At 40.9% G+C, this 22114-nt stretch overlaps 1 protein-coding gene across 1 annotated transcript in view; it reads left to right on the top strand.

Annotated features, from left to right (window-relative positions):
* Positions 1–22114, top strand: part of WDR49 (WD repeat domain 49) — a 133533-nt gene that overhangs the window by 35179 nt on the left and 76240 nt on the right. Inside the window, exons 6-7 of the mRNA XM_087872524.1 lie at positions 4054–4202; positions 9832–10068. Of these exons, the coding sequence (XP_087728650.1) occupies positions 4054–4202; positions 9832–10068 (386 nt within the window). The remainder of the gene's footprint in view (positions 1–4053; positions 4203–9831; positions 10069–22114) is intronic.

Here is a 22114-nt window from a genome sequence, read left to right on the forward strand (position 1 = left end):
ATCTCTCAAGAATAATATATTTTGCTAGTGGTGTCCACAGAAGGAATCAAAATCTGCAAGATGGTCATGATTTAAGGCCCAATTATTCTGCATGTACTTCAATATTACATGCATGTACAAAATCAAGAGCTTGGATTGTGATACTGCAAAATCTTGAAGCTTTTGGCTATCGCTACCTCCTTTGAGGATGTCTCTGCTGCTAGGAAGAAAATCTCTATAACGCTACAAATCAAGTGTTGGCACAGCGCTAATGCCAGATATTAATTATATTTTAAAAACTATTTTAAAACCATTTAAAATGTACTATTCATTTCCACAACAAAAGTGTGCTCCTTCCCAAGTATGACAGAGCTATCTAAAATTCTTTTGCCTCCCTGAAATCTCTAGCTCTACTAATGGTGGCAATAGTACTTGTGTTTATCATATATGGAAAGCGGTGTAAAATCAATCACTCACTTCCTGGGTTTGGATTCCAATCAGAAAAGTTCAATAAATCTCTGTGAAGTTGTAAAACATGACGTTTACTAAGCAGTGGTTGCTTCTTAGAGTTATATATCTCTGGCCTTCTTTATGACAAATGCAAAAAAAAAAAAAAAAATCCTAGATAAATATATTCAAGATAAGTTCGCTGAAGAACTTTGCAAACCAAATTTCTGTGAGAGCTTTGGAGCTTTGGGAATTCTGTTGTAGGAAGTTAGCACCCATCCCTCTCCTAGAAGAATGAAATAGTCTAGGAAATATTAAAAAGGCAGAATATTATACCTCCATGGATGAGAAATGGAGAAACATGCTTTTTTTTAGGCAGGAAGCAGACTCACTCTTAATAGCCCCCCCCTCCTCAATAGCGCACAGCAGATATCAACACTTAAGAGATAAAGAGATGGCTAGGTTTATTCATAAGAAAATACCCTGGCCCAAGATCCAACAAAGGTAGAATTAGCTGTCAGCCATTATAGGAATTGCCCCAAACCCTCTTCATTACATCACTCAGCAAGATTCAACCAAGCCTGGGACTTAAGACAACCTACAAAGTTAGCCCTGCATGGCTCCATGGGAGTCTGACAACCAATTAGAGTACATTTCTTACACAGGAACAGGAAGCTCCAAGGCAGGGATCAAGAGAGGGTATAAATCTCTCTCTCTCTCTCTCTCTCACCCATGTGCTTGATTTCCCAGGAAATCAAACCATGTGGTCCTGTCCACCATTAAACCATCTTTCCAAACAGCTTCCATGTTTCCAGTGTCTTTCTCCCCACTTGGAACTGAACCCGGATGGACATTTCTTCCAACAATTTCTTCCTAATCTCTTCATAAAGATGGCTGCACTTCCTGTAAAAATAATATACTGTATCAAGCCTATAAGGCTTCTTCTACAGATGTCCCACTACCGCTTCTGTGATCCATAGATGCTAGGCTGTAGCTTTTCTGTTTTTGCCTCATTACTCAGATTTTTTTTTTTAAAAAAAGGAATATACTGAAAAGCTCATTTGCAGAGGGAAGACATTTTAAGCTTGACACTTAAAAAAAAAATCATACAGAATTCAACTCTGGATGCAGAGCTGTGCTGGTAGAGAAAGAGAAAGAAAAGGAGCTTGACATGAAGTGGATTGAGGTGAAAACCAATGAAGAAAATACCACAAAGAAGTAGCAAAGAGGCTGGGCAGGGTGAACAAGAGGCAAACTAGAATAAAGCATGTTCTGATCATGTTATAACTGACAGAAAAGCTAGACGGAAACAAACCCTGAAATACTAGAATAATCCAATTGTAGAATAGAGTTCAGACAGGTCTGAAAAGAAATGTGCAAGATAGCGATATTGTAGACACCCTTTCTGCTAGTTGAAATATTTCCTCTTCATCAAACTTATTAAAGTCACAAAGGTAGATATATCCTGTATTATTTCATGTTTGAACTGGTTTAATGAGTGTAAGTATTTCAAATGGCAGTCTGTCATGAATGGGAGGAAAATTGGCTAGAGGAACCAAACGTTTTCTTGGAAAAGCTGCAGTTCCCTAGCAGATTAAAAAAAATAATCGTTGAACCAGTTTAATTTGGTGGTATAGTGTAGTTATTCTCTAACAGGAAGAAAAATATTTGGCAAGTATTTCCCAGTTGCCAGGTTACTTGTTCTGGAGGTTTGCCAGTGGCATATGGATGGATAATTCAAGGTTGATTTATTTTCTAAAAATCTGGTCATAAATTTTATTGCCATAGATTAGCATCTTATTAAGGTGATGTATGCCAAGGGACCACTGTGCGTGTACTGGTCAATAGTCCTTTCTCTGTTTAGAGATTGCTTCTACTGCCAGATTCATTCTGAAGGAAGGAAGGGGATCCTGATATCCTTCATAGAGAGAAAGGTGTTTTCTTTCTGTTATAAGAGAATAGAAAAGGTGGCACTAAAAAAAGTGAGGGTTTTGTGAGGTGTGGCAGATTCTTGCTTGAGAACCTGTGGGCTAGATCAGGGGTGTCAAACCCGCATCGTCACAGCAGCATCATGTGACATATCATGACTTTTTCCCCCTTTGCTAAACTGGGCATGGGCGTGGCCAGTGCATGATGCATCTGGCCCACGGGCCATGAGTTTGAGGTAGATGGAAAGACTAGGTGGGCCTTATAAAGCCAATTGCCTAAAGGATGCTCATGAGGTTTTGGGAAGGGGTGTCTGTGTGTATGTGTGTGTGAGAGAGAGAGAGAGTGTGGGGGGGAGGGAGGGAGGGAGGGAGAAAGAGAATTTGACTCTGGGCTAGCAGGTGAATAGAATAGAATAGAATAGAATAGAATAGAATAGAATAGAATAGAATAGAATAGAATAGAATAGAATAGAATAATCAGACATAAATACAATCGAGAGAGTCCAGAGATATTTTACGAGAAGAGTCCTCCATTCCTCTACCCACAATAAAATACCTTATGCCACCAGACTCCAAATTTTGGGCTTAGACAACTTAGAACTATGCCGATTTCAGTCTGACCTAAGCATAGTACATAAAATTATCTGCCACAATGTCCTTCCTGTCAATGACTACTTCAGCTTCAACCACAACAATGCATGAGCAAAAAATAGATACAAACACAAGGTAAACCATTCCAAACTCGATTGCAGAAAATATGACTTCAGTAACAGGGTGGTCAATGCCTGGAATGCACTACCTGACTCTGTAGTTTCTTCCCCAAACCCCCAAAACTTTAACCTTAAACTGTCTACTGTTGACCTCACCCCATTCCTAAGAGGTCTGTAAGGGGTGTGCATAAGTACCGTCCCTGTCCTAATATTCCTTTTTACTTATTCTTTTCATGTATTCAAATTATGTTTATACTATTACCTGTTATATATGCTTGACAAATAAACTTATGATTATGAAGAATAGAATAGAATGGAATGGAATGGAATGGAATGGAATAGAATAGAATAGAATAGAATAGAATAGAATAGAATAGAATAGAATAGAATAGAATAGAATAGAATAGAATAGAATAGAATAGAACAGAACACTTTATTGGCCAAGTGTGATAGGACACACAAGGAATTTGTCTTTGTGCATATGCTCTCGGTGTACATAAAAGGACAGGATACATTTGTCAAGAATCATAAGGTATAACACTTAATGATAGTCATAGTCAATATTAATGTTATACAAAGGAAATAATTGGAAAGAAAGCAGAAAAGAGATAAAAGGCAGTTTTTCCCAACTTGGTACCCCTGAGATTGGGGAAATTATTAGAATCAGAATGTGTCTATCTTCTTACCAATATGCCAAAGGCATAAACTGTCAAACTGAACAGAGCTGAATCATATAATCAATTAGGAGGAAAAAAAGACATGGCAAGCATTACAAAGCGTTAGATCACTAAATCTATTCAGCGGGATCAATTCAAAATTTGAATCAATGTGACAATTCAGGTAAGAAAGTCAATTTAATTTTGGAGATTTGATCAAATTGCAATTCACTTGAATCTCTGGATCAGATATTTGTACCCTGATAATACTCATTAGTTACACCTTGGAACCGTTTTGTAAAACCCGTATTTCAACTTTATGACTCTGAACAGCAACTGCAGGAATTAATTGCTCCGTCTGCCTTTGGAATCCTTATGTCACATCAAAACCTGCTGGAATCCTGACAGGTCATTCAGACAGCGTAATAGCTGTCCAGTTCATTACTGAGCGCAAACTGCTCTTCAGCTTTGCCAAGGATAAGGTGAGTGTTGAAAGAGTCTGTCAAACATAGCTCATTATACTATACAAGTCTCCGGTATAAAAATCTAAACTCACTGTGCCATTTAGTAACATTAATACTAGATTTATTTAGAAGTCTCCCTTAAACTATTTTTATAGAATAGAATAGAATAGAATAGAATAGAATAGAATAGAATAGAATAGAATAGAATAGAATAGAATAGAATAGAATTTTATTGGCCAAGTATGATTGGACACACAAGGAATTTGTCTTGGTGCATGTGCTTTCAGTGTACATAAAAGAAAAGATACGTTTGTCAAGAATCATAAGGTACAACATTTAATGATAGTCATAGGGAACAAATAAGCAATCAAATCATATTAGGAAACAATTAATATAAATCGTAAGGATACAAGCAACAAAGTTACAGTCATACAGCCATAAGTGGGAGGAGATGGGTGATAGAAACGATGAGAAGAATAATAGTAATAGTAATGCAACCTTAGTGAATAGTTTGACAGTGTTGAGGGAATTATTTGTTTAGCAGAGTGATGGCGTTTGGGAAAAAGCTGTCCTTGTGTCTAGTTGTTCTGGTGTGCAGTGCTCTATAGCGTCGTTTTAAGGGTAGGAGTTGAAATAGTTTCTGTCCAGGATGTGAGGGGTCTGTAAATATTTTCACAGCCTTCTTTTTGACTTGTGCAGTATACAGGTCCTCAATGGAAGGCAGGTTGGTAGCAATTGTTTTTTCTGCAGTTCTAATTATCCTCTGAAGTCTGTGTCTGTCTTGTTGCAGAACCAAACCAGACAGTTATAGAGGTGCAGATGACATAATTCCTCTGTAGAACCCTTATCAGTAGCTCCTTGGTTAATTTCTACATATATATTGAACTTCATTTGCCCTAATTCTTCCTTCTCTTCTTCATAGTACAGTCCACACCAATGTCTGAGTCAAGCTAACCTTAGCTGAACTAAAAAAAAAAAAACTAAGCAGAAGTAGAAAAGGTTATTCCTTGGATAAGAGGCTACCAGGAAGTCCAGAGCTTAGGTTACACCAGGGGTGTCAAACTCACGGGGTCATGTTGTTGTCACATGATGTATCATGACTTTTTCCCCCTTCACTAAACTGGGGGTGGGCATGGCCAGCGCACGACACATCTGGCCTGTGGGCCGCGAGTTTGACACCCCTGGGTTACACTATGAAGTTTTTTTTAAAAATATTTCAGTAGAAGACAATAGCAGACTACATCCAGGAAAGCATCATTAATGTATCCAGGAAATCTCTAGGAGTAAAGAAGATTAGCTGCCCTACTCAACTCAGAGATTCATAACTTCACAAATAGTTGCATCCATGTCTCTCCTAGTTTGGCTAAGGCCTCCCAGGAGATGACATGTGGTTATATTTTGGTGGTAGGGAATTCATCATCGAGAGAGGAGTGGTTTGAAAAAGAGGTAATCTGTTTCATCTAGCTCTAACTCAGGGGTCAGCAACCTGCAGCTCTGGAGCTGCATGTGGCTCTTTCACCCCTCTGCTGCGGCTCCCTGTCACTCCAAATATGTGTCACAATCGCCAATGTGCGATACCCACCAGGATGCTATTTATTGAGCTTTTCAACCTCTAGTAGGCCAACCATGGATAAATCCAAGAAAAGAAAAGTTTCAGAAGAAAACAGAATGTTTACTTCAACCACATATGCTAGTTTTGTGGCCATTCAAGAAATAGTCAGGCACGGGAAGGGTTTTGTGGCTCCTGGTGTTTTCTTTTCTGTGGAAAATGGGTCCAAATGACTCTTTGAATGTTTAAGGTTGCAGACCCCTCCTCTAACTATTCAATGCAATTTTCATCCGCTTTCCAGCTTTCCCTTTGGGAGGAAGGTTTTGGAGAAGGAAATTGCATGGAAGCTCCAGTCTGGAATAAATGCATTATCTGGATACTTTTCAGTCAAGATTCAGATCCTGGTATGAGACCAAGATAGCATTGGTCACACTTCTAGATGACCTTAAGTGACCATCCTATAGTTCAGGAAGAGGTATCATCAGTGAGCTTATTATACCAGCTTTATGTCTACAACCTTGGCCATCCGAGTGATACTGTGAAGGATTTGACTAATTTGGAGAATGTGGAGGACCATATGGGGAATATCTGGCTTCATCTCAACCCTAACAAGATCAGTTTGAAGGTCCACTTGGACTCATTCCCAAAGAGCAGGTGGCAATAGTGGCTCGGTGGGTCTTTACATGGCTACATGTTATGCACCAGTTGAGCCCATTCTTATCCAAGAGGCCCTACTCATGGTCACTCAACCCTGATTGGAAGATTGAACTATTGCAATCTGCAGCACATGGGGTTTCCTTTGAAGTGTATCCAAAAGCTTCAGCTGATCCAAATGAAGCCAGAAGGGCAGTTATGGGCTTAATTCGTTCAGTGCATGGTTACCAGTGTGCTTCTGGGTTCAATTCAAGGTGCTGGTAGTGAGCCATTAAGCCCTTCATGACATGGGGTCAAGTTACTTGCAGGACTCTCTTCTCATTTGCATCTACCTATTCCAGTAGAATATAGAAAAATCACTCCTCTGTAGGTTGTCACAATCTCGAAAAAAGGAGACCTTTTTTCATGTGGGAAGATAGAGCCTTTTAGTTTTCCATATCTAAACTATGCCTGTCAGAGAAACCAGACACAAATATGGCAGCCAGGCTGAAATAGAAAGCTACTTCCTTCTAACCGATTTCAAAGTTTCCTTCTTGGGGCATCTATTGGATTTCTAAATCACTTCTTTTGTTAAGTAAAGACTCTAGATTGGGTGTCTGCAACCCGTGGCTCTGGAGCCACATGCGGCTCTTTTGTCTCCCTGCTGTAGCTCCCTGTCTGCTGAACCCACCACTGGCTGGCTCCGCCTCTTGCCCTCCCCTTCCAGTCACTCCTCGCCTGGCCTGAGAAGGTAAGGGCGATGATGGGGGATGGAGACTCACTCCATATTCCAGAGTGGGAGCGAAGCACCCCTGTACTCACCATATCTCGCAGGTGCTTCTTCTGGCTCTTGTTGGTGCTGCGCGCTCCTCGGTTGCTCAGGGAGATGTGCGACTTGCTCTCCGCCCCGAGACACTGGTCCAGCCCAGCTGTGGCCGATGCACTGCATTGTAATGGGCTCCAGGAGGAGGAGGGGACATCGTCTCTGCCATTGTGAAGCATGCTAAATTTAACTGTGCTGTGCAAGGTGCTGTGAGATCAGTGGGCAGGCTATGGAGGTGGCAACAGCAGCAGTGTCAGCCACAGCCAGGCTCAGCCAGTGTCTCATGGCAGAGAGCAAGTTGTGGTTTCTCACAGAAAACACCAACAAAACCTGGGTAAGCATGGCTTGGGGGGGGGTCATGTGACTGGGTGGGATGATGTCGAGTTGGCCATGCCCACCCAGGTTTTGTGGCTCCCAGTGATGTCTTTTCTGTGGGAAATGGTTCCAAATGGCTCTTTGAGTGTTTAAGGTTGCAGACCCCGGCCTAGATCAGTGTTTCTTAACCTTGGCAGCTTTCAAATGTATGGACTCCAACTCCCAGAATTTCCCAATCATTAAATTTGATTGGGGAATTCTGGGAATTGGAGTCCACACATCTGAAAACTGCCAAGGTAAAAAAAACACAGCTCTTAATAAAAGTACCACATTTTCAGTAGGTCAAAGAAAAGGTATGTGCCCTTGAAAAGGTATCTCTGTATTGGGAAAAACATTTGTTAATTCAATGAGAGATAAATGCCATAGACACAAGCTAAAGTTGGAACTCTAATCTAATTTCTTCCATTAATAACATCTCTCAAGAAGACATGAGATTGGAACCTGGCTATAGAGAATACGGAATGTGCTCAGATTTAAAGATTGAAGAAAAAATATTAAGTTATTAAGTTTCAATAAGTATCTTAACAGTTGGCTAACGCTGTCTTCCCTTTGTTGTGCAGCCATTATTTTACAAGCAATCTTGTGTTACTTTTGGCATTAGCATAAATCTGTTTCACTTTGATGGATGAATGGGCATCAGCAATGGTAGCTATTTACATACAAAGCCTTCTGCTCTTCTTAAGCAATCTCTTATTGACTGCCAGGAATCCAAATTAAACATCACAATCCTGTGTAGGACAAATGGCAGAATAAAAGAAGATAAAAAGGCTTCCTTTCCATAAAGGCTTGATCTGACAGCCCAGAGAAGAAAATGACAATGATGAACAGCCTAACATTGGTTGTGCTTCCCATGGAATAAGAACAACTCCAAGACTTTTTTTTTTTTTTTAAGAATCAGAGAGGTGGAAGAAACCACTTAGGAGTCTTCAATATTCAAATTCCCTTTTTCTCTGCTAGCAATGCATAGGTTATTCTGGAGACCTCCAAATATCATTGGGCCAAAATGAAGAATGACATGCATGGACAGGTTTTAATGATAGCTGGCTGGGTGATAATACCATCAATGACTGTTGGACTGTTGGAAAATAACTTCAGGGTAGAAATCCACATTGAAGTGTCCCTAGCAGATGGCTGGTTGTTCATTGAGTTGATAGGAAGTCTGTCCAGCCTCTTCTTGAACAGACATATTGAAGGGGAACTTCCTATCATTCAACCAGTCTTTTCTTTATTGTAACTTAATGTCATGCTCCCGTCGGAGTCGAAAGATGGAAGACAAACAGCTGACAGAGAGCAAGAGAGTGGTTTCATTGGCTGTGGAGGAAACTGGGGAAGGGCAAATTCAGGCTGGGCAGAGCAGGGTAGAGGTAGAGGTAGAGGTAGAACAAGGGAGAGGGTTCTGATAAGGTCCACCCCCTCCTTATCCTAGGTCACGCAGGAAAGAATGCAGAAGAGAGCAACATGGGTTGCGTGGCTTACGAGAAAGGAAAGGGCCCCAATTCCCTTCACAAGGCACACCTGGGGATGGAGTTTAAAGGAGAGGCAGTTGGGAGGGGCATTTGTTGGGAACAAACACTGAATTAATCTGCTGCTGAGAGCTGTGGCCTGCATTCCTGGCATTCCCTCCTGACTGTGTGAATTACTGCCGTGCTACTGTGTGCCTAGCTTGTCTTGCTGGGATTATTCTTCCCATCTGGAACTCCTTATCTTGCCCTGCTGGAGTGATTGATTGCAGTCATTGTGTTTACAGCATTGGGACTGGATTATCTTCAGGTTTGTGGGAGAGCTTTTCTCCAGGCTGTAAAAGGGATGTTGGGGGCAGAGTTGGTGCAATAAAGAGATTCATATCGGTTCTCTGGCTGTGTTGCCTTTATGCCACGCCCCGGGACATGACACTTAAGATCATAATTTTGCACCCTGTACTCTTGGACAATGGAGAACAAGTCTTGAACTTCTTTCTGAAATTTGAGGAATTATATCTTTATCAGTCTTTCTTCTTAAGACTAACCATGTTCTAAGTTTCCTTAAGCTATCTATCTATAGATAGATAGATAGATATAGATATCTATAGTATGCAATATTTTTGGCCTGAGAGTCCATTTTTTTACCTTTGTGTATTGCCAGGAAGTTAGTGATGTCATGAATCATCAAAGTATTTGGGTCGGACATTTTGGTCTGGCTTTTTGAGGAAAGGTTGAGAAGACTTTGGATTGGGTTTTTAATTTCTAATTCTAATTTATTTCTATTCCTCTCCTCCTTCCTCTACGCAGATATTAAGGCTTTGGGACATTCAGCATCAACTTTGCATGCAAAGGATTGCCGGATCCTTCCCTAAAAGTGTGGACTTTCATTCCACCCTTTATTTTCATGAATCACAAGGTCTCCTATTCATCTCAATGAACAACCAATTGATGGTCCTGGAAATGGAACACGAATTAGGAAAAAGGAGAGTGGCAAGTCACAAGAAAGCTGTGACTTGCCTCCTGTATAATTCAGTGCTCCAACAGGTAAAACATACAAGAAAAGGTTTCTTTTGGTAATTGTCTGAGAAGCTATTTGAAATTCACATTCACTGTTTTCTGGATGTTCTTTTCAGCAAGTAAAAATTGAGGCACAAGAGACATTTATGAAGGGATTTCCTTTGTGCTGTGATGCAGTAATTGGCTTTCTGGCTTTCCTTTAAGACATGGGCATATTGCCTTCTCTAGAATTTTATTTCAGTAGTGGAGGTCACCCAATTTTCTATAGCTTAATTAACACTGTGTTGAAATCTGGCTTGCATTTTGTCAAAAGCTTTCTTCTCTTCTGCTTCTTTCTCGGCTTTTCTGCATTATTCTCAGGATGTGCAAGAATTTCTTTTTAATTTCTGCTGATGGCATTTTTGAACTGACTTTATTCATGGAATAATAATACAGTGCCACTATTTTCTTTTATGTACTTGTTCTTCATTTGGAATTTCTGTGCCTGCCTCCACTTTTCCATCTGAAAAGGTTGTGTGCGAGGTTCTGTCACATTCTTTCTTGGGATATAATTGACGTACGGGAAATCAGAAATGATGCAGATAGTTGAAAAGATGTTTCTCCAATGAAAGAGAGAATATTTATACATACTCTTGGTACCATATTATTAAAAAGTATGAGAACTGTACTTTTAGCCTATAAACAGGAAATTCTGTTTTCTTCTAACAGCAAAACCTTAATTATGGTTCCATTTAGTTTAATTCAGTTCAAATGTCTTCTATAGAGTCAAATAGAGCCTTACTCTTTCTTTTAACTTTAAATAAATAGATGATAGATAGAAAGATAGATAGATAGATAGATAGAAAGAAAGATAGATAGATAGATAGATAGATAGATAGATAGATAGATAGATAGATGATGGGTGGGTGGATGGATGGATGGATGGAAAGATAAATGAAATAGAAGGATGGATGGATAGATTATTATTAGAATGCAGTATTGCAGTATTGCTGACTAATTCTAGTCAGCAGGCTAATTCTGCTGACTTCCAGGGGTTTGATCCTCACCAGCTGAAGGTTGAGTCAGCCTTCCATCCTTCTGAGGTTGGTAAAATGAGGACCCAGGTTGTTGGGAGCAATATGCTGACTCTAAATCGCTTAGAGAGGGCTGTAAAGCACTGTGAAGTGGTATATAAGTCTAAGAGCTATTGCCATTGCTAAATCATGATGGTTGTTAAGTGAGTAACCACATGGCCATATGGGATTTTACCATCTTATTTCAACAGTCATTAAGTGAATACCATGACCTTTAGCAAACTCATTGTTTACTATGGAATATTTCTGGAAACAAATATCAATTTCTAACAAAATCTCCTACACTGTGGTCACAGGACTGTAGGACATTGCAAACAGCCATAAATATTGGCCATTGCTGGGTTTCCAAAATGTCACATCACCACGTGGAAGCAGCCACCAGAACTTCAAATCTTGGTCATAAGTAGTTTTTGTTGAAAGGGGGGGTGGGGTGGAATCTGTCGTACCTTCAAATGGTTGCTAAATGACCAGTTGTAAGTTAAGGACTACCTATAGTAGATTGGTAGTTTTTTTCAGAATTTCGGTTAAATGTATGGGTTTGGATGTATTGTTGGGAAGAAGAGTCCGTGGGCAAAGATTTTGTACACTCCTGTATATATTTAATTCTCTGATCCATACCTATGAATACACTGTATGCATTTTTAAGAACAAGAAATGATACATCCTGCAATGAAATATACATAATTATCCTAATTGGAACACATTGTATGTTTGTGGTGATTACTCCCAAAACATTATTAGCCAGTAAAATGCAGAAGTGGATGAGCAAAATAATAAAAGGAACCAGGGAAACAAATATATAAAGGAAAGTTATAATGCTTGGACTCTATTTTTAAAAATGAATTAATAGAAGTTATGGATTAAAATGAGAGCCAGTCTAGGGTAGTCATTAAAGCATCAGGCCAAAAATTGAGAGAACTTGAGCAATGCTGTCATCTTAGGCACAAAGCCAGCTGGATGACCTTGGGCCAGTCATTCCCTCTCAGCCCTAGAAAGGAGGCAATAACAAACCACTTTTGAAATCTCACCAGCAAACTGCAGGCACTTGTCGAGTCAGTCACCAGGAGTTAACACTGACGCAAAAGCAAAATAAACAAATAAAGGAAATTTATATTATTGATGGTTTTAGAGAAACTCAACTGAGAACTTTTTTCTGTACCACCTAGTAAAGCATATCAGTGGAACATATCATTCATTGGCATCCTTCAGTCTCAAGAGAATATGGTATTGTGCTCTGGAAAGAGGTCCTAAAACAGCATCTAGTGTGACTAAAAAGGCCAATTCGAGAGTGGCAATCCCTTCCACACTGAGGGCAGATACATTCTGTCACCTGCCCAGCCCCCAGATTTCGCTGGTTCCGGGACTGCCTCTTTGCCTCAGCCTGCCGAACAAGTGTCTCTTCCAATTGGAGAAGGCCATGCTGCGCCTTTAGCCTCCAAGCTGAACGATCGGAGGTCAAGATTTCCCAGTTGTTAATGTCCATTCCCAGGGCCTTTAGGTCCCTCTTGTAGATATCCTTATATCGCAGCTGTGGTCTCCCTCTGAGGCGCTTTCCCTGCACTAATTCTCCATACAGGAGATCTTTCAGAATTCGACCATCAACTATTCTCACAACATGCCCCAGCCAGCGTAGACATTGCTGTTTCAATAATGTATACATGCTAGAAATTCCAGCACATTCCAAGACTGTGCTATTTGGAACTTTGTCCTGCCAGGTGATGCCAAGAATTCGTCGGAGACAGCGCATATGGAACATATAAGACAAAGCAAAACACTTCTTTATATAATATACTTCTAAACTATTTTGCTTTATCAGGGGGTATTGATTGCCATTAATTGGATGGCTGCATGGGTGAGTTATATTAAGTCAGGACTATCATCAATGGCTACCAATTGTGATAGGTGTATGAAGCATATCTCTAAGTAATAGTCCTTGGGGATTTACAGAAGGAAACAGCTTCTGCCTTCATGTTCTGCTTTATGATTTCTGAGAAACAATTTGGTTAGCTACCTTTGAGAAGCAAGACATTGGACTAGATGCTTGGCGTTTCTTATGTTCTTGTGAAAATGTGTGACAGGGGGCAACTATTCCTTTGGGGACCAGAATTCCCCAAAGCCCCAAACATCAAGGCTTTCTAAACATTGCATGGAGCCCAACTGAACCTAGGTACTCTTATGCAGACATCCTACTCAATGGGTATAAGGCAGGGGTGGTATTCATTCATCTTCCCTACCAGTTTGCAAATGTGTGCGCACATGCACAAGGCCATCTTCTGCACATGCGCAAGGCCTTCTGTGCATGCACAGAACCTCGAAAACATCAAAAAATGGGACATCATGATGTCCATGTGGGTGGTCGGGGCATCCCGCAGTCACCCCTACCGGTTTTCCAGATAGAACCGGCTGAATACCATCATTGGTATAAGAGGAGGGATCTCCAGTCTTGGTAACTTTACAACTTGTAGACTTCAACTCCCAGAATTCCTCAGCCAGGACCCCTAGATTAGAGGATATTGGGCACATAAACCTGGCTCCTGCACAATTTTGTTTGTGGAGAATGCATGGAAAGGCTTACTATACCCTTACTTTGAATCGATCCAGTTTTACCCATCCCATAATCAATGTGGAACAACTGTTTTTCTCCCTTAAAAAAGAGCTATCATTGTCAGCTCCACACTAGTCCTCAATAAAAAGAAAGAAGTTTAAGAACTGAGGCTGAGAAAAATATTTAAAAAGCATCTTGCTTCCTGTTGCAAATGAACTTGCTTTTGAAATATTCATATGAAATCACCTTATGGCCCATGTTAGCTATAAAATGTGCAAAGTGTACTTAGCTGAAATCTGTTGGAAAAATCTGCAATTTTTCCAACAGAAATTCATAATGGGCATGGATCATAGTTATATCTTTGATAGTAAAAGAAATGAATTAAACACACAGCCACTTGGTATGCAAGTTGGATATTTATTCCCTTTGTAGCACTGCAGTTCTTGTAAGCAGAGATTTACCTACATCTCGCCTGAGATTCAGGAACCTCAGCCGTCATAATAATGCAATAATAATTAATCTCTGGGCAAATTGCGATTATTTTCCCCTTCCCTCTTTTATGAAACAATGTGGCTCTCTTAAAACAAAGCAGGAAAAAGAAATTATTTACTATCACAAGTGCTGTCACTGCTATGAGAAGAATGAATAATCTGGGGCCCCCAGCATAATATGAGTTCTTCAGCCTCTTTGTTTTTTCCCCCTGAATATTCTTGAACTGTATGCCAAAATTTGATGGCACAGATGACAAAAGCAGGGATGTAGTGTCTGTCGTTTTAAGGAAACTATGGGAAAATTAAAGGATAAGTGCTAAAAAGAACAGTGGGAAGAAATATCCATCTGGTTCAATTCCAAGCCAGGAGAAGGGCACTGGAAACAAAATGGAGGCTGGAGGCAGATTGAAAAGAAAGTCCATTTATTGGTGAAGCAGAACCACCAAGCACATGTGATTCTGGGCAGCTGACAAAATGGAGTTGAGAGTGGTGGGTTTTTATACCTTCTTTTGGGCTTTGTATTTGAGCTTCTTGTTCCTGTGCAAGAACATGCATTCTATTGGCTGTTGTCAGATTCCTAAGGGGTCATGTAGGGGTTATGTAGGGGTCATAGCTGGCTCTATAGCAAAGAGGACATACAAATCCTAGGTGTTTGTCTGAGCTAATTTGTCAATCTTTTCTTTGTTGCAATTCCTATTGTGGCTTAATGGCTTTTGTCCTGTTTTGGATCTTGAGTGAGGGCTATTTCTAATCCTACCATTCTGCCTTTGTTTCCGAATATCCTGTCTTGAATGGATTGCCAAATCTGCATTTCTGAAAACTGCCTCCTCAGTTTCTGCTTGGGAGTAGGGAGACTGGGGCTGCTTCCTGCCTCTTAAAAAAACATGTTTCTCCATTTCTTATTTAGGGAAATATAATATTCTACCTTTTTAAAATATTCCTCAAATTATTTCATTCTTCTAGGAGAGGGGGGCTTCCCACAAAATATTAGCAACATCTTTTTTTTCCCCATAAAAAAGAAGTAAGCCTGTGGGTCCACTTTCCAAACAAAAAGATCAGAAATATCCATCCCCACCCATCTGGGTTATGCTGTTTTAACCAGTGAAGACTTTTATCCCCTGGCTACCTCTGTCCTTTGTTTTTATATTTAACATGAACTTTGGCTACACTCAAATGCGCAGGGAACTGAAAGTAAGCAGTAAGAATTCAAGAAGGAGATACTTCTGAGTCAACACCACACCTAATCAGGGTGTACACCCCATTTTCTGAAAGTGTCTTGTATTAAAGATCAATGCCTGTGATTCTTAATGTTTTGAAGGCTTATACAATCCATAAGAAAATGACATTTCCCTGAAAATGTCTATTAATCACAATATTTTGGTTTTTGTAATCTCAGAAATTCTCTTCAGCTATATATTGGTATTCATGAGGATCCGAATTGCAAAACCTCTGTGCCTTCGAAACTCTGTGCCTTTACATCCTAATGATATGCTGAGTGAACTTCTCTGATTTTTCTGGTTCTGTGTGACAAAGTCAAAGATGAGGTGATAGAGTCAGATGCACATGGAATTGCTGCAAGTGAAGCCAGTGTGTATACCCCTCACTCCAGTTTGAAATTTTACAAATTCAAATACAAATCTTGAGGAACCATCTGTCTTTCAATTTTGAAAATTCCCACAAGGTACCTGTCCAGAGTGAAAATTCTGACTGAATGTCTGTTATGGGTATCTGAAATTATCAGCCTATAAATCTATAATGGGTTACAGTGGGAATATATACATCCATAAATCTTATAAATAAGATTTATAAGCATCCATAAATCTTATAAATAAATAAATAAATCTATAACCAGATATATAATAAAACTATTGCTTGTTAAAACTAAAAGAGAAGACTCACAGTCATCATTTAATAGAAAAGGCTTAGGTTGGAATATTTACTCACAAGGAAGAAACAATTAAGGAAGGTCCAAGTGAAGGAGAAACCAAGAACAATTTGGCCTAATGGTTAAGGTACCAGGCTACAAAGCAGGAGACTCTTAGTTCAAGTCCTGCCTTAACCATGAAAGCCAAATGGTGACCTTGGGCTAGTCACTCTCTCTCAGCCCAACTCACCTCACAGAATTGTTGTTCTGAGGAAAATAAGAAGAGGAACATGTGTTGGATATGTTCACTGCCTTGAGTCATTTGTAAAAATAATAAAGGCAGGGTACAGATACCTAGCTAGATGATAGATAGATAGGTAGGTAGTAGGTAGGTAGGTAGGTAGGTAGGTGGGTGGGTGAGTAGGTAGCAGAGGTGGGTTTCAGCTGGTTCTGACCAGTTCTGGAGAACCGGTAATGGAAATTTTGAGTAGTTTGGAGAACCGGTAGTAAAAATTCTGACTGATCCCGCCCCCATCTATTTTCTGCCTCCCAAGTCCCAGCTGATCGGGAGGAAATGGCCATTTGCAGTAACCTTCCCCTAGATTGGGGAGGGAATGAAGATTTTACAGTATCCTTCCCCTGCCATGCCCACCAAGCCACACCCACAGAACTGGTAGTAAAAAAATTTGAAATCCACCACTGGTAGGTAGGTAGGTAGGTAGGTAGGTAGGTAGATAGAGAGATAGATAATTGTAAAATAAAACAAACCAATAAAGCCATTAATTCTCATTTATTCACGATGGGAAGTCATCTCCCCACCTCCATGACTAATTACACTACAGGTATTCTTCAACATATGATCCCAGTTGGGACCAGAATTTCCATTCCTAACTTAATAACTTGATTAGGTTATTAAGTGAGTCATGCCTGATTTTACAAATTTTTTTTTTTGCCACAGTTATCACTACAGTTGTTAAGTGAATTATTATGTGGTAGTTAAGCGAATCTGGGTTTCCCCATTGACTTTACTTGTTAGAAGCCAGCTGAGAAGGTCACAAACTATAATCATATGAACATGCTGGTTGCCAAGCAACCAAATTTTGATCATGTGACCATGGGGATGCTGCAATGGTTGTAAGTGCAGGACTAATCATAAGTGACTTTTTTTCAGTGCCGTTGTAACTTCGAATGGTTGTAAGTTGAGAACTACCTGTATAGAAGAATGACGATACAAGAAACTACTGGGTTGGCAACAGGGGTGGGTTCTACTTACCTTTACTACCGGTTCACAACGAAATCACGTTCACACGCCTTGCTTCACTCGCGCACGCGCCTTTCTTCTGCACATGCGCAGAAGCTTCTGCACATGTGCAGATTGCTTCTCATGACATCAGGGTCAGTGGGCAGAGCCTCCCGCTGGTTTTACTACCGGTTCTATAGAACCGGTCCGAACCAGGGACAACCCACCACTGGTTGGCAAAGACTACTATAATTATATGTATATACTCACATACATACTCAGGCACACACACATCAGACTTCTTTTTGCTCTTAAAACATAGTTTGCTCTGGGGAAAGTGGCTGTATGGTCATTATACTGCAGACTACTTCTGCTGACTGACTGCAGTTTGGCAGTTCAAATCTCACCAGGCCTCAAAGTTGAGTCAACCTTCTATCCTTCCAAGGTGGGTAAAATGAGGAGCCAAATTGTTGCGGGGGGCATATGCTGACTTTGTAAACTGCTTAGAGCAGTCTCTAAAGCCCTGTAAAGCGGTATATAAGTCTAAGTGCTATTGCTATTGCTATGATGTACCAGGACTTTGAGATCCCTTTAATTCTTTAGAAATCATCCTATAAATGAGAAAATGGCTATCTGGGTGAATATCTTTCCTGTTTCCATTGCTTTGCTTTCAGGGTTTCCTTGCAATCTCATTTTCTGCATGTTATTCTGCATGTCAGCCATTCTAACTCGGAAGAAAAGCTCGCTGCTCCTGTTGAGATTCTCATCTTGCAATTTCACTTCTGAGCACTCGTTCTGGCGTTGCCAAGCTTAAACAGCTCTCTGGACCCCTGAGGCAGAATAATTCTAGAATTTGGGATAGCACAAATGTCATACTGGGAATGCTTATAGCATGTCCTTCTCCATGGTGATATAACTGTGCCTACCTTATAACAGTACTGACAGTGAAGCGGTCGCATCTCTCTGCTTCCATTCCGTCTTTGTATATTTGTCCAACATAATTTTTTCAGCAGTGTGAAAAAGTTATTTAAATCAGACTTAAAGAGCAATACAGCATTTCTAAAGCACTGCTTCAGCTTGACTGCCTCATTAATATGTAGATGATTTTGACAGTATTGCTGGACGTACAGTAAGAAAGAAGGGAGGGCTGTGTAAAAAAATGTTTCTAAATAAATAATTACATAGTTCTTTAGACTTCCAATGCAAACATAAACATGTTCAACTGATTCACATATTTTGTACCAGCTGTCCAGTGCAACAAGTACTATTTTTTTTTCCAAACTGGAAGTACCCCCTGATATAAATAAATATACAGAGAGAGAGATACAGGTATCAATAATGAAGTTCCTGCCAGAGAACGAGAAAGAACATGGAAAATTTGAAAACATGAAGCATATGGAGAGAAGGCCATTGTGTAGGAGTGGAGGTACACCACATGATCTGTATGCAGAAAATTTTACAGTCTGTTTCCTGGCATTTGCAGTTAAAAGGGATTGATTGCACACACACACACACACACACACACAAAATCTACTGGCTAGATGGATTAATATACTAATTAGTTGCAAGGCAGCTTTACAGTATCCTAAAGGTTGCATAGCTGGACAAAGCAGCAATTAATAATATGGAATAGTTTAGAAGGATACAGATGATGATTAGCAGGAAGTGCCTAGCCAGAAGAGAATGTGGAAGAAAATTGCAAATTAATACATATGCGTTAAGAGTTTTCTTATATTTCCTGGAAATGTTCTCGATAAAAAAGACAGAGAGAGGGGGGAAATTAGAATGGAATGGAACGGAACGGAACGGAATGGAACGGAATGGAACAGAACAGAACAGAACAGAACAGAACAGAACAGAATAGAATAATAGAATTGGAAAGGACCTTGAATGTCTTCTTGTCCAACTCCCTGTTTGAACAGACAAATGACTGTCCAGTCTCTTTTTGAAAGCTTCCAGTCATGGAACACCTACAACTTCTGAAGACAAACTATTCCATTGGTTGATTGCTCTCACTTTTACAAAATTTCTCCTTAGTTCTAGGTTGGTCTCCTTAGTCCTTGATTAGTTTCTATCCATTGTTTCTTGTCTTGCCTTTTGGTGCCTTGGAAAATAGCTTGATACCCCACCCCCCCGCTCATCTTTGTAGGAGCTCCTCAAATATTGGAATACTGCTATCATGTCTCCCAATTTCTTCTTTTCACTAGACTAGACATACTCTACTGTGCAGAATTTCCAACCATGCAAAATATTGTAACTTATGTTCCACTGACTTTCTTTGCCAAATCTCCGCATCAGCTTAGGGAGACTGGGAATTCGAGCTACATTGAGCTGCTATTTTGAGTTTTTGTTATGTCTTCAGGTTTTCTGAATTTGTAGAGTAGAATGATATAGTCCCTATATATTTGTTTCCTAACAAATATAAGAAAGAATGGTTGTTTCCCCCCCAAAAAAGTATTGTGTTAACTCTACTTAATGCTTCTTTTTACAAGCCTTTCTTAAGGAAAGTATAAAGCTATTTTGGAAAAAAAACCCATATTTTTCTTAGGCCTATTTATTTATTTGTTTGTTTGTTTGTTTGTTTATTTATTTATTTATTTATTTTTCAATTTATATACCACCCTTCTCCCTGAGGACACAGGGCAGTGCACAGCCAGAATTAAAAACATGAAATACAAATAATAAAAACAATTAAAAAATATATATAAATTTGGCCCAAAAATTTAAAAAACCACAAAACAATTAAACATTTAAATTTTTTTAAAAATTTTAAAAATTTCTTCCTAAACCAGCCCGGTTTGCTGGAAAAAGTGGGTTTTAAGGGCACGGCGGAAGGCACTGAGGTCTTGGATTCTCCTTATCTCTGGGGGCAACTGATTCCAGAGGGTAGGTGCCCCCATAGAGAAGGCTGTCCCCCTGGGGGTCACCAGCCTACATTGTTTGGCTGATGGCACCCTGACGAGGTCCTCTCTGTGGGAGCGCACGGGTTGCTGGGAGGTCATCGGTAGCAGCAGGTGGTCTCGAAGATAGCTAGGCCCTATGCCATGGAGCGCTTTAAAGGTGATAACCAACACTTTGAAGCGCACCCGGAAGACCACCAGGAGCCAGTGCAGCTCGCGCAGGAGTGGTGTTACATGGGAGCGCCATGCTGCTCCCATCACTACCCGCGCTGCTGTGTTCTGGACCAGCTGGAGCCTCCGGGTGCCCCTCAAGGGGAGCCCCATGTAGAGAGCATTGCAGTAGTCAAGGCGAGAGGTGACGAGGGCGTGAATGACTGTGCACAGGGAATCCCGATCAAGAAAGGGCTGCAACTGGCGAATCAGGCGAACCTGATAAAAGGTCCCCCTGGTTACAGCTGTCAGATGTTCCTCCAAGGACAGCTGCATATCCAGGAGGACTCCCAGATTGCGAGCCCTTTCTGTGGGGGCCAAGGACTCGCCCCCAATAGTCAGTGATGGAGTCAACTGACTATATCAGGATGCCGGGAGCCACAGCCACTCAGTCTTGGAAGGGTTGAGCTTGAGCCTGTTCCTCCCCATCCAAATCCGCACAGCCTCCAGGCACTGAGACATCTGGTGCCATTCAAGGGCATCGTTGGGGTGGCCTGGGGTGGAGATGTACAGCTGGGTGTCATCAGCGTACTGATGGTATTTCACCCCGAAGCCACGGATGATCTCGCCCAGCAGCTTCACATAAATGTTGAACAGAAGGGGCGAGAGGACCGATCCCTGCGGCACTCCACAGATGAGAGGCCTCGAGGTCGACCTCTGCTCCCCTGCCAACACAAACTGCGACCGGTCGGAGAGAAAGGAGGAGAACCACCGCAATACGGTGCCTCCCACCCCCAACTCTTCCAGCCGGTGCAGCATGATACCATGGTTGATGGTATCAAAAGCCGCTGAGAGGTCTAACAGGACCACAACAGAGGAGCAACCCCTGTCCCGAGCCCTCCAGAGATCATTAACCAACGCGACCAATGTCGTTACCGTGCTGTGCTCAGACCTGAAACCCGACTGGAATGGATCTAGATAAGATGTTTCCTCCAGGAATTGTGGAAACTGTCACGCGACCACACTCTCAACAACCTTCGCCATAAAGCGAAGGTTGGAGACAGGACGATAGTTGGCCAATATTGCCGGATCCAAAGATGGCTTCTTGAGGAGAGGCCTCACCACCACCTCTTTCAAGGCAGCGGGGAAGTAACCCTCACTCAATGAAGTGTTGATAACACCCTGGAGCCAGCCTCGTGTAACCTCCCAGGAAGCCAGTACCAACCATGAGGGACACAAGTCCAGTAAACATGTGGCCGTACTAAGTCTCCCCAAAATCCTGTCCACATCATCGGGAGTCATAGCATCAAACTCCTCCCAGATAACATTCTCAAGACTATTCCTCGTCACCCTGCCCTGATCTACCCAGTCAGAGTCCAAATCCCCCCGGATCTGAGTGATTTTGTCATACAGGTATTGTCCGAAATCCTCCGCCCTGCCTTCCAACAAACCCTGTTGAGTTTGTTGGCTGATCCTTCTTCAACCAACCATGGTTATAGAAAGACTGTATGCTATTTGTTTTCACAAACTCTATTTAATTCAAGGACTCCCTATTTCTTTAACAGAAATAAGCTATGGAAGTTCTTTTCTATTCTAATCAAAGTAGGGAAATGGATGAAGTTATTAAAACTCGCGTAAGAACGCCCATCTGTTTGACTTGTACAGCCAAAAGAAGACTTCTAGCTGGTTTTGTTATTTTTTTTTACCTTTTGCCAAGGGAAAAAAAAGCTTCTTTACATTTGCTTTCTTGAAATAACAGGTGTTATCATCCAGGTTTTTTGGAGGAGAATTTTTAATAGGCCAGCAATGA

The sequence above is a fragment of the Pantherophis guttatus genome, chromosome 6 (assembly GCF_059756535.1).
Source record: "Pantherophis guttatus breed Tessera chromosome 6, ASM5975653v1, whole genome shotgun sequence".
Taxonomy (NCBI): domain Eukaryota; kingdom Metazoa; phylum Chordata; class Lepidosauria; order Squamata; family Colubridae; genus Pantherophis; species Pantherophis guttatus.